General features: G+C 56.7%; 1 protein-coding gene across 3 annotated transcripts in view; it reads right to left on the bottom strand.

The window, feature by feature from the left end:
- Nucleotides 1-13,177, bottom strand: part of CACNA2D2 (calcium voltage-gated channel auxiliary subunit alpha2delta 2) — a gene marked incomplete at its 3' end in the record, with an annotated part of 132,570 nt that overhangs the window by 20,027 nt on the left and 99,366 nt on the right. For all 3 annotated transcript variants that reach the window (XM_084248085.1, XM_084248086.1, XM_084248087.1), the window contains exons 4-5: nucleotides 9,175-9,234; nucleotides 2,262-2,306 (exon numbers count right to left, since the gene is read on the bottom strand). In XM_084248085.1, coding sequence (XP_084104211.1) covers nucleotides 2,262-2,306; nucleotides 9,175-9,234 — 105 coding nt within the window. The remainder of the gene's footprint in view (nucleotides 1-2,261; nucleotides 2,307-9,174; nucleotides 9,235-13,177) is intronic.

The following is a 13,177-nucleotide window of genomic DNA, read 5'->3' as shown; positions in this document are numbered from 1 at the left end:
CCTGCTGCCTCTCAAGACCCTCATGAGCACCCTCAGCCCAGCTGGTTCCCTCTCTTCCTGTGGGAGCTAACCTCTTGGTACGCCCCCTACCCCCATCCTTTGTCCAGGCTTTGTCTGTTATAGGGAGGGGGTGATCAGGCCTGCCTGTTCAAGCCTCCCCCAACCCAGATGTGCTCTCCCTCTTCTGGGAGTGCTCCAGGTCCACCCTCAGGCCTGGGGGATGAATTATTGCCTGGATGGGAGGTGTAGTGCACTGGCTTGGGTGGGGGTTAGCGCAGCTTGAAGGGTCTGCAGCAAACACCCTTTCAGCTTCTCAAGGGTAGATTTTGCACAGCAAAATCCAAGCCTGTGCTGCCCTCCCATTGCCCCTCACCCAGTGTACTGCCCCTCTGCCCACTTCAGCAAGCCTTAGGAGGGCCCTCAGAACCCCCTGGATGTTGGGTAAAGCTGGGGCAGGCAGCCTTGGAGCATGGAGGCCAGAGCGCAGAGCCGCTGCCTCTGAGGCGTGCGCCACTCACGTTCTGCAAAGAGGAGGGGGAGGTGCGGGAGAAGAAAGCCCCCGAAATGTCAGCGGCAGATGAAGGGCGCTGGAAAATTTAATCTCCCAACTTTTCCAACTAATGTGACATTTGGATTCCGTTCTGATAAGCTATCAGCTGGCGAACTTTTTCCTTCCTTCTCTTTCCCCCACCCCCACCTTCTGGCTGGTAATTTAAAAGTAAATGGTCTAGAAAGATCTCTAACTGTACCTCTGGCAAAGATTAAAAAAACAAAACAACACAACAAGCAGGGGAGTCAGCAAACGTGCTTGTGCTGGTATTTATACCAGGGCCTGGCTGGGCTGGCACTTGGTCTAACTGACCTGAGCCCAGGCCCGCCCAGGATGAATCTCCCTGCTTGGGCCTTTCTTAGTTTCCCAACAGATGCCTAAGGGGCCAGGGTCAGGGTATCAGTGATTTACAGCCAGGGGCTGGGGGTTCTGGATACAGTTGAGGGCTTCTAGGAGCAGGGAATTCAGGGTCTTCTGCCTGGGAGCGGGCCACCAGGCTGGTCAAGGAGCCCTTCAGTGCCACCCCCACACCCAGAGTTTTGTACGGTGGGTAACTGCAGTCTCCTGGTTTATATTTAATGCACTGATTGCTAAAATTACAGCCCGCTGCTTGGGGGGGGGGGTAAGGAATTAGATTCAGGGTCTAATTAAAGGTTCGCTCTTCATTTGAATTTCAGATTCCAGCTTTAATTTTAGTAACTTCTCTGGAAGCCACGGAGGCTCAGCCAAGGGGGAAGCACACCTGCTTTAGCCCACCCACCCCGCCTTCTCCAGCCCCCTGCCCGCCTGCCCTCCTGAAGACTCACCCAGGCCAGCCTGGCACCGTGGACCCTGTGCAGGGCTCCTTTCCAGCCTGCTCACCTCCTGGTATCATTGGGCACCTGCTCACCTCAGGAATCCCCCTAGGCTGATAGGCCTGGGAGAGGAAAACTGGACTTTGGGGTTCTTGCACCAGCTACCACAGGTGGGCCCCTAGACTGAGCTGCTGTGATACTTCTGTTTACAGAGGAAACAGTCAGGTTCAGTAACATTTGTCTCAAAGGCAGGCAGGTGGACTTGGGCCTTGACACCAGACACTGTCTGCTCCACATGCCCTGAGACACTCTAGACACCTCTGTAGGTCTCCTCAATGGTCACCTCGCTTTCCTGTGGGTCCTCTGGTGATGGGGCCCTCACTATCTCACAGGGTGGCCCCAACCCGTCAATGACGTGGAGGCAAAAGAGCAGTGGAACTCCGGGTTCTGTCAGTCCATGCCACTCCCGAGGTGGTGACCGCAGCCGCCTGCAGCCCTCACCTTTGTCTGGAGAATGGGCACAGGGAAGGCAGCTGTCCTGACCTGTAATGCGCTTACTCAGCGGTGCTGCATCCTGTGTCCTGGCCCCACCTGCCCGCCTCCAGGAAGCCCTTCCCAGCTGCTCCTTCTCTCCTGACTCTGTGCACTCAGGGGCCCCTCTTGATGCTGACCACTGAACTGACCTACAGGAGGGGTCCATCACTCTGCCCATGGACAGTGCAGCTGTGCCCATTAGTGACAGAGATAGCCCCAGGAGTCAGGGCCCCAAGGGAGTCCTGGGAAGTTAGGGTGGGGGCTTGTGCCACCAGGGCTCTGCAGGGTTGAACTCAGAATGCAGAGCAGTGAGTTTTAACATGCATTTTACAGGGGGCTCTGGCAGCCCCCCTTCTACCCTCAGTGCAGGTGGGGACACTCACCAGCTCAGCATCGGCTTTGGCGTCATAGTACATGATGTCTTCCTCCTGGTGGGGGAGAGAGGATTCAATACTCAACAGCTCAGTCTCCCGAGGTGCAGCCAAGACACCCAGCCCCAAGGTCTGGGATCTGGCTGCCCCTCCCCCCAACCCAGAGCCCCATTCAGGGAGGGCAGGCTGAGTCAGATTGGTTATGCCCCACTCCCACCCCCTGCCAGGTCGTCTTCAGGGGCCCCCATAGGCTCCAGGGTGATGTGGTACCAGGGTCACAGCCCCCCAGACTCCCTGTCTCCAGCACAAGGGTCCTCTGCTCTGCAGCCCTGCTGGGAGGCAGTGTCAGAGGCAGCCTGTCTGCAGAGACTGGCGGAGGCAGGACCGGGGGAGTGAGGAAGATGGGAAAATAGAGCTGAGTCTGGGTAAGAGTGAAATAATGACTCGACACTGCATCTTCCAATTTCTTCTATTAAAAAGCCTGCTCATTACGGGCATGTACTTATTAATTATCTGTGATTTGTTGTGAAATACAAGGGGGTTTACACAACAGGAGCGGGAGACAACAAAGCCCAGCCCGCCGCCTGCCACCCGGTCCTCGCCTGCCTGTGCCGGCCCCACCCATCCTGGCCCTGCTGCCCACCCGCCGCCTGGCTTCTTGGCCATCTGCGCGTCATAATCACCGGTCACCCCAGGGACCCGTTACACAAACGGGCTAATTTCATGTTTAATGATCTTTAATCAGAACTGAGCATGGCTGACAGAGGCCGCCAGAAGGTGAACCTGGTGCCATGAAGCCACCCACTCAGGAGAAGCCACCCCAGCCCTGCGCCCGCAGGCCCCAGGGCCAGAGCCACTGTCTCAGTCCCCTGCTCCTCAGCCCTGTTTTGCACAGCAAAAACCTCCAGCAAGGCATGGAGGCCCCTTGTTTACCAGGGGCCTGTTTCTTTGTGGTCTTCAAATAGGAGTGATGAGCAGATATACGTGCCCAAGTGTCTGGCTGTCAACAGCAAGCACAGAGCCAGCCCTTATTCCATGTGGCAGAAGTCACTTTGGTCACCCCTTGCCCAGGCCTGGCTAGGCGCCATTTGCTGTGTGACCTCAGGGTGACATTGTTCCTTCTCTGAACTCAAGCTCCTCATGCTCAGGGAAAGGGTTGGTCCTGGAGACTGCCCAGGTGATGGGTCTGGGGCATGGTTTGAAGTGATGGTGCTGGGCTTTGCCAGGAATCCCAGTTATAGGCTTGTCTCCCATCAGAGGTCTGGGGGTGCAGGCCAGTGGCTGGACCTGTAGGCATAGTTCAAGCACTCTAGAACACTGAATGCATGCCTGGCACCATGCTTGGGCAAGATCACAACCTCTTGAATGTAAGACCGAAGGTGACTTGATAGTTTTGGTCCTCTGAGGCATCCACTGCATCTAGCGCTCGACACTTACTGTGTTACAGGGTTCTGTGACCAACAGCCTGTAACCTCATCACACAGACCAGGACCCTACACAGGGGTAGGAAAGGCTTCTACCCCCGGCTTCAACCCACCTTCCCAACTCAACTGCAACCCTCCTGCCCACCCACCAGTCCTGGAAGATGGGCACCCAGGTGGCCCCGGGCGGGGGCGGGGCCCAGACTCCTAGGTGCTGGGCCTTTCCCTGTGCTCTGTTCTGACCGAAGCGCTTAATGAAAGCTGACATTACATCAAACACAATAAGGAGTTTCGGTTGATGAAGATCATTCCTGAACACACAAACCCATTAAACCAAGGGGAAAAAATATCAATTCAACACACTCGCTGGTGAAAAGAAAATGTGATTTGTTATCTAAAAGGGGGTTATAAACACGGCTCTGATGCGCTTTCCCTCCGTAATGAAAACAGGCGGGTGCTGTGGGAGGACTGCAGATTAGGACACGAGGCTTCGCTCACCAACTTTTTAGGCAAACCATCTGCAAGGGCAGGAAAGGGCATGGGTGGGGGTCTGTCCCTCTTAGGCCCCAGGTTCCCCTCAGAGGCTCGACCACCCCTCCAGCTGCTACACTGGATCCCTTTCTCCATTTGAACTGCTGTTTCACAGTTTCACTGGAGGATCGGATGGTGGTGGCATCAGAGACACAGGGGGAACATGCTACACAAGAGGATTCAGCCCTCTGCAGACTATGAGTGAGGCTCAAGAATCTATTTCTTCTTTCCAGGGGCTCAGCTGCAGGGTAGGCAGGACTCTCTCCCATGTTTCCTGACTTGAGAAGGCCAGTTCCTGCCCTCCTTGGAAGAGAGTAGCATGCGATGGTGGTGGGCAAGTGTGTGAAAGTACGTCGTCAACACAGCTGCGGTGGCTATGCTTAATGTGACGTGAAGCTGAGGTGCGGCAGATAAAGGCCATTTGTACTGGAGTGGGGGTGGTCCCTGGAAAGGCTTCTGTGTGGTTTTGGCTCACGCAGTGCCGCAGTGTCCACTACTGATGCCCTGTCCACTAGGTAAACCACAAGGAGGCAGCGCCTCCTACAGATGGCATGCAGAGATCTTGGCAAAGGGTTCTGGCTTCCAATCCTGAACCTGTGAGAGCTGGGATCCCGAGTAGTCAGTGGGCCCCAGGGCCCCATAAGGATGTCCCAGGTTCACCCCAATCCCACTGACAAGGCAAGGGGTGCCTGTTGAATCTTGTAGCCTCAATGAGGCTTTACCTTGGGGTCTTGATTTCCCACTTATAAAAACAGGATGATAATGACTCCTCTGAGGGTGCTAAGAGAACAGAGAGCTGGGCCACCCCATGCAGGGGGGGTGGTGGTGGTGGTGGTGCTTATGTTTGCAACGCCACAGTTGACAGTTGGGGTCTGAGTGTGGAGAAACCCCTTGGCTGGGGTGAAATGGAAATCCTTAATGTTTCACATTAAGTATCCACACCCTTGACACTCCTCTCTGTTACTTGGTATTTTAGGGGCCACTTCGCTCAAACTGGGCAGGGGAGGAACCACCTCTCTGAGCTCACACACATGCCCTCCCTCGCCCACGCTGTGTGGATTTGTGTCCACAGATGACACATGAGGGGTAGGCCTGGGAGGATCCACACAACCCTTGGATAGATGACACATACATCCTCCTTACCTGACAATGAGAACAAGAGAGGGATCCCCCAACTCCCTGGAAAGTGGGAAATGGTGAGGAAATGAACACAGGGTGAATGTGGGGAGCAGCGGTGGCATCTATGGTTAGTGCTGTGGAAGGTGGCTGCTGTGACCTGCCAGACCTGGCTGCTGGCTGCCCATCAGGCCCCTGGGCAGGGCCCAGGCCAGCCACCCGGCTGAACTAGTCAGGACGCTTGGCCTTCCTGCCCTGGCTCACTGCCAGCTCAGCTTAGCTCAGCCAAGAGGACTGTTTTCTGAGACAGCCGTCTGTCGCCGGCTTGGCGGAGAGGCAAGCAGTGGGCCCGATGACTGGGGCAGACCTCAGGCGGAGGAGGCCACCTGTCCTGCCCAGCCGGGTCCCCTGGCCTAGCCCCACCTTCACAGCCCTCCCTTTAGAGTCCTAGAGTCACCTCTCCTCTCAGATTCCCAGAGTAGAACTGCTTCCTTCACTAGATGCCCAGGGCAGGGCTTTGTCTCCTGCGGGCCCTGGTGTTGGCACTGAGGCCCAGGACCAATGGCTTCTCCTGCCTCCCTCACCCATGCTCTGGCCCAGCTCCTCCCTAGTGGCAGTTTTGGTGGCAGATAACTCTGGCACCGTGAGGTGCTGGCTCCAGGCAGTGTCCAGCAGGTGGACCATCTTCATCCACCCTAATTGTAATGGGCACCAGAGCACCTGCTGCCTGCTCACTAGGGCCATCGTTTTTTGGTGCCCAAGGGGTGGGACAGGGCTGGGACTCTGGATCCCCTGCCCGTGACAAGGCCAGGTGTGTGGGGTCATGACCTAGGACTAGGGAGGGGAGCAGGGGTCTTCATATCCAGACATCTCCCCCTTGCTCTCTTGTCCCAGTTCTGACTCTACAGGTTCCAAGATTCCCCAATTTCCTGAGCTGGCGCTGATGGTTATGCATGCGCATGCGTGCGTGTGTGTGTGTGTGTGTGTGTGTGTGTGAGTGTGAGAGGACACCACTGATCATTTCTCAGAAGTCTGAACACAGAGGGCCCCAACTGTCCTGGTTAAGCAGCGGATCCCAGTCTGGTCTCATGGACCGTGTCTCCTCTGTGACCAGGACTAGGTGCCACCCTCCCCATCTCAGAGGTAAAAGACTGAGCTCCAGCTGCTCCTGGTCACTCTGTTCAGAGAGCACCCAACGGGCACAAGCATGGGAGTGGGCAGTGCTGAGTGAGACCTAGAGGGGCTTTGCATGAGGCAGACACGTGAGCCCACTGGGACACCGCCCGGGGGAGCCTGTGCTGGGAGCTGTCTGTGATGAGGTACCAAAGATGGGCACTGTTGGCAATGGGGTCTAGTCCTAGGGTAGGGGCTGAAAGAGAAACCCCACACAGTTAACTGGAGGATAGTCTTTGCCTTTCTAAAGGAAGGGCATTTCCGAGGGAAGACCCGGCTTGCATAAAGGACCTAATTTTGAGGCTGGGGTCGTGACACAGGCCAGGTGGCTCTCTTGAGTACTGGGGAGGAACGTTGTTCCTTAGCTGTTGCTTTCTGAAGGTCACTGGGAAGGATGTGGTTTCAAGGGTGGGTAGTGGGCCTGCAAAGGACAAAAGCATTGCCCATTCCCCAGTCTCAAGTTCCTGTAGCCTGTGGCATGCACAGTACCCACCTATAGCTGCCACCAGCTCCCCCTGGCAGACCAGGCAGGGCCGGCTGGTATACTGGCTGATGGGCCATCATCAGTCTGGCAGCCTGGGCAGCAGTCATTCCAGGGAATAACAGGGTCCTAACACTGCAGTTGGAAAGGAGAGGAAGCTCTACTCTGCCCAGACACTGGTGGGACAGATGGGCTGCAATGGTGGTGAGCACTGGGCAAGCAAGGCTGGGCTAGTCAGAGCCCATTCCTACCTTATTTCCGGTCAGGAGCACCCAGGGCCCATGAGCTGGTGTGACTAGCTAGGCCACACACCATCACCCATTTAGCACCTACAAAGCCTAATATGTGCACCATGCTCTCACACGGCATGTCTAAGCCGACTGGCAGCACCAACGCCAGCCAGTCCTTTGCCACATGGAGAAGCTGATGCCCTTGTCTGGGTCCCCTACACTCTGTGAGCCAGTGTACACAAGCAAGTCTTCAAGCAACACGGGTCTCACTCTGGCCTTCCATCACGCAAGCCACACACTGCCCACGCTGGCCTGGGATAAGCTGTTCCTGACTCGGGAGTTGGGAGTAGCTGACAATCAGGGATCTGGCAGGATGACCCATGGAAAGCATGGGTTATCTTCAGAGTCAGGGAGAGAAAACAGACGTGGGGCCTGGATTGAGAGAGAGGGTGGGTCCTTTCATCCTCTGTTCCCTAATTCCTGTGCTTGCTCTCCGGTGCCTGCTCTGCCCGCCTGTCGGGGTGGGAGGGGAAGCACATAGGAACAAATGAAGCGGGGAGCGGGGGTAGAGGGTGCTCGGTGTCCAGAGGAGGAGAAGCTGAAGGGCAGGGTGGGTGCAGCTGCACCAGGAAAGGGCAGACAAGCTGCAGACAAGCAGGAGGAATAGAGGGCATTTGGGCGAAGGGCTCAGAGGCCTGGAGTGAGGTATTAGCGTGGCTGGGGCACAGGATGAGGGCAGGGAGGAAAGAGACCAGCAGGGGAGGCCAATCCTGCAGGCTTAGGGCTGGGCATCACCCAGCTCCCACATCGCAACAAAAGAATGCCAAGGTGCAGGCTAGGTGTGGCAGGGCTCAGAGTGGCCTGGGGGGACTGGGTAGGAGCAACAGCTTTAGGTGGCCTGGATCACAATAACAGGTCACCTCAGGGAGGGCTGAATATTCTGGGCCTCAGTTTTCTTATCAATTAAGTAGGATAATCCTATCTCCCTCCCAGAGATCCAGATCTAGGGCCAGAGTGAGTCAGGGCCTGTCCCAGTGCCTCCATATTGGTCCCCTGGTCCCAGAGGGCAGCTCTCGATGCTCCTCCCTGTGTTTAGCAGAGAGCCAACCAGGAGGCACGGCTCAGAGAGCCAGGCTGCTGTGCAGACCAGCGAGTCCTGTCAGCTGGTCTGGTCCCTGGGGGTTCTGCCATCCTTGGCATCGGAATTCCCTGAATCTGGGAGGAACCCTGCCTCAGGTTCTCTTCCAGCTTACAATGACCCTCTGAGCCTCTGGTCTGAAAGAGAGGGTGTAGGTATATCCAGGCCCACTAAGTCAAACACAGCTGCCTGAATTGGTGAGGGCTACCTGGGTTTGATGTTGGGCAGTGGCCTTCCCTCCCCTCTCCCACATCCTGGCCCCCATCACCCCCAGAAGAGCTCTATGCCAGCTTCTCACACTGCACTCCCTCGGTGCTGGAGCCCCTTCCGAGCTCTACTGGTGGGAGGAGAGGCTTGTGGCCGTGGCAGCCTGGCCCCTGTCCCCAGGCCGATGGCCTCCTAGAAGATGGGCTACCGCACAGAGAAGTCCTGCCAATGGGGGTTTGGGGCCCCTGTTCCTGCGCCTCTTACAGGTCAGTGTATTAAAGTCTCTGAAAAGAACCGAAGCCAAGAGGTGCCAGGAGCTCTTCAAGGAGTCTGGAGACCCCACAGCCACCAAGGAGTCACCAACCTTGAAGAGCGTCACTCAGAGCAGCCTGTCCACCCACAGGGACTCTACAGCTCCTCTGGGGTGGAATGAGAGTCTCCTATCTGCAACCCACGTCCCAGTCCCCAGCCACAAATGTTTGTTGAAAGTTTGACAGAGGTTCCCGGCTCTACCCCACAGAGCCCTTGGCACCCTCCCAGCAGGTCTGGGAAGACTCCCCTCCCCCACATTCACATTCACCCTTGGGTGGGCAGGGCCTAGGGGTTGGGAGGGCACGGCAGTTCTTACCTTGATATTGTCCTGCCAGCGATGGGCTTTCTGGAAGCCCTCTGCAGCATCAGCCAGTCTCTGAGGGAGAGAGCAAAAGGAGGTCAGGCTGAGGAGGGCCTGTGTCCACCCCAAATCCTTCTCCATCCCAGAACTCCCTGGGGCCAGGCTGGCTCAGACTCCCTTCCCCCTTCCTGCTGGACCTTCAAGATGGCTTGGCCCCAGACATTTCCCAGCTTGCTGTGTGCGCCCTTTCCCCATCCACAGCTGCTTCACAGGAAAGGTGAGGCACAAAGTGAGGTGAGAGCATCTCCATGGGACTCCCTGTCCTTCACCTCAGGTAGCTCTCTTGTCCACTGGATGGAAGGGGGACTCCCACTACACAGCAAGACCCAGATTCTGGAATCAAGCCCCACTGCCATTCTCTACCCCGTAGAAGCCAGAGTCACCAAGAAGGCGCTCCCCAGCAAAGAGTAAACCATGACAAGTGACAGAATGTCTCACTGACATATCTTTGACCCCAGCTTGCTCAGGGCCCAGCAGGAGGTGTCCACAGCCCACCTCTGTCCAGCCAGGCCAGAACTCTTCAGCTGAACTCTCCAGCTTTCCTAAGCCCCTTCCCAGCAGGGGTGCCCAGATCTCCTGGCCACAGGAGCCTGGTCTGGCCTTTGGGGCTGTTTCCTTCTCCACAGAGACTCCTGTGCCTGTAAGCAGAGTGTGTCCATGCCATCTACACCTTGTTATTAGCCAAATCTGGTGCCAGACTGTGCTGAGTGTGGAGATGTGGCAGAGCCCTGGCCTCTCACTGTCCAGAGAGGGAGACACACACAAAACCAGGCAGAAAGACCAGGGCAAGAGGAACCACTGTGCTTCTGGAAAGCTCAGTGCTGTGGGAAATTGATACACAAGGGAAGGCTTCCTGGAGGAGGTCTGGGACTTGGCCACCCTCAGGGCCTGACTGCCAGCTGCCCAGAGACTCTTTTCCGTGGATACTGTCCCTCCAGGAAGTCTTGGGGCTCCAAGATGGGACTAAGCCTGAGTCCTGGGCCGTGAAATCTATTAGCCTTCCCTGGCGATGATGACTAACTGGCCATCTACTCATGCCAAGTGCTCCCCCTGGCCAGCCACGCATCATGTGTACTTGTCACCATTCACATTGTGCCTGACACTCCTCTTTGGGTGAGGACATCCAGGCAAAACTGAGCAGACTGCATAAGGTCACATAGTGAGTCCAGGTCAGGCTGGGATCCTGAGCCTTGTCCTCACCACAGCATTTGCCCTGCCCTGTCCATGGCCAAGGTCTGAAGGCACGGTCCACAGGGCCCACCTGCCTGGGTGAAGTTGGGGTGGCTGTGGTCTCCCATCCCCTCCTACTCTGTCCCATGGTCCTGCCTCTAGGTCTCTAGCCCCAACTCAGAAGGCCTGTTCTTGAGGTCCTGCCTGCTCTTGAGGTTCTGGTGTTCACGACACTATGCCCCCAACCACCAGTCAGGCCTGAAGTGGCACAAGGTCCCAAAGGGAGATTCTAACAAAGCATGGCAGCTGTCCACTAGGACACAGAGACCAGCTTTCCTTCCCTCCTGGCAAGAAACAATGTGTGTGTGTATGGGGGGTGTGGTGGCTTGTTGGGACTCCCTACAGAGCTTGACCTCCACCAGGCGGTTAGAGAGGCTGTCCAGGCTACCCCACTCCTGCTAGGCCTGGATCCCCCTCCTCCTCAGGCCAAGAGTGCTGAATGCTGGGAAACTATGAGACTGGCAGTCCTGCGAACAGGGCAGGGAATTCCCCCTCTCTTCACAGTGTGAGTCCCTCCTGGCTTCCACTTCCCTCTCCTGCTATCACCCCTTTTCAGGCCTCATGTGCCTGTACTCCAGGAACCACAGGCCTCTCTATTCCTACATCTTGCCCCTCCTGAGTGCCTGGACATCTTCCTGGGATGTGAACTCACAACATCCCCTTTTGGAGTGAGCCTGGGACCACTGGCCCCTCTTTGATTTCACTCCCACCACCTACTATCTGTCCCTAGCCTAATCTCTGTCCTCCCCCAGGCTCCTTTCTCCTCCCTTGCCCTGCATCTTCTATTCTCCATGTTACCTGGAGCCCTCGAAATGTGGATCAGATCATGTGGCCAGCCCCGTTCCCCCTGCCAACTCTTCAGCAGCTCCCTATTCCCTGCATATCAAAGATGAAGTTTTTATGAAGTCCTGAAAGGTCCACCTGTGCCCACCTCCTGTCCCTCATTTTCCATCCTGGGCCTCCCCTGAGCCTAAGCCACACCTTAACCCCACTTCAAACCCGATGAGCCTGTAGCAGCCTTCCATGGAGGTCATCACAGTGTGACACGTTTCGCGAACAAGATGTCACTGATGTTACTTGAGCACCTACTATGCAAGCTCAGCACCTGGCCTGGGTGAGAGGGAGCACCCTTGGGGTCCAGCCTTGGGCGGTCACTCCATGCCTCCATGCCCCCTTTCCTTGCCCAGAGGCTGGGGCAGGTGTGGGAGCAATCTGACCAGGTCCCTTGCCACAGAGTTGATGGGTTTATAAACTAGTGGAAGTTGCCAAACTGGGCCATGGCCTTGAGGAGCTGTCCTCTCCTGGATCTACCTCCACCCTGGCCAGGGGTTACCAGCTCCTTCATGTTCTCAGGGTTCAGCTCTGACCCTGGGATTCACAGGCACCAGGCACACGGCAGATGCCTGCCAGCCTCTCTGGCTCCCTAGCTTAGCAGCTAAGGTGAGGGAGACCCAGGGAGGGAGGGCCCCAGCAGCCAGCCTCCTTGAACTCATGGAGTCCCACGGGCTCGAAGGCCCAGGTCAGCCCGCTGACTCGTGAATAACGGAGTTGCAATAGCCACAGCGAAAGGATTACTTTTAATCCTCAGTAACGATCAAGCCATTATTATTTTTTCGGTGTTACAGATCAATCAGTCCATCCCCGGGCGCTGGACGTGTGGAAACTGCTAAACACATAGGCCTGGTGGTGTGGGAGGAAGGGCAGAGGCAGCTGAATGGAGGCGGAGTGGGCAGGCTGTGTCTGTACATAGTCTGTGGGCCTGGGGAGGAGGTGGGAGACCTGGGGCGACCTACTGGCACACGTGAGGGGCCCTAAGTGGGAATCAGAGCCTGGACCCTGCAGCCCTGGCCTGGGTTCAAACCCAGGCTTCCTCGAGCACATGGCTTTCCCTTACCCCCGGGCCTTAATTTCCGGTCTGCATATTGGAGCTAGTAGCTGCGCCGACTTAGAGGGAGGTAGGCTCTTGCTAGCCCCCTTGCTCCAAGCCCCAGAATCTGTGCATCAGGGTCAGTCCCCTGGATTTTCTCTTGTGGGCGTCAAGCTAAAGCCCTTGCCCATCTCTTTCTGCCTGGGACATGGGCCCCATCATCTCATCCAGCTCTATTAGTCTATCTGGAAGCCTCCATTGCTACTTAGCTCATGAGACACTCCCCTATGAGACACTCGCACCTTCCACTCCTGTCTCCCCGTTCAGACCTGCTCCGGGCTGCCTAGAAGATGGGCTTGCAGCCCTGCCTCCACCCTGCCCAAGGTTTTCCCTCCTAGGGTTTCCTCCCACCTCTTTCGGGTCTTTCTGATGCCCTGGGTAGAGAAGGAAACTGAGGCACAGAGGTGAAGGGAGAACCTACCAAGTGTCCCTGTGGGCACGGACAGAGGTGGCCACAGCTCAGATGTCTCCAGGACTCTCACTTGTCTGGGGAGAGGTGCTTCCTTCCCACCTCTGACCCTGAGCTGCTGCTCCTTAGAGCCCCGCTCACCCCCAGGTCTTTGGTTCTCCTGCTACCAGGACCTTGCACCCTCTGCTCCCTCCTTGTCCGTTCTCACCCAGACCCCTCTAGCCTGGTGACCCCTCACCTTTGAGGGGTTAGTTTAGACTCCTCTCCTTCTACCCCTCCCTGACTCCTGCCAAGCCTCTGTCTGCCCTGATCGTGGCCCTCAGAGAAGCCTCTATCTTATCTGCTCTCTTTCTTGAGCTCTGAGTTGGCAGAGGCTGTAAAGGGCGGCTGTT

The sequence above is a fragment of the Talpa europaea genome, assembly GCF_964194135.1.
Source record: "Talpa europaea genome assembly, chromosome: 11".
NCBI lineage: Eukaryota > Metazoa > Chordata > Mammalia > Eulipotyphla > Talpidae > Talpa > Talpa europaea.
The sequence above is the reverse complement of the archived record's forward strand: the minus strand, read 5'-3'. Positions and strand labels throughout refer to the sequence as shown.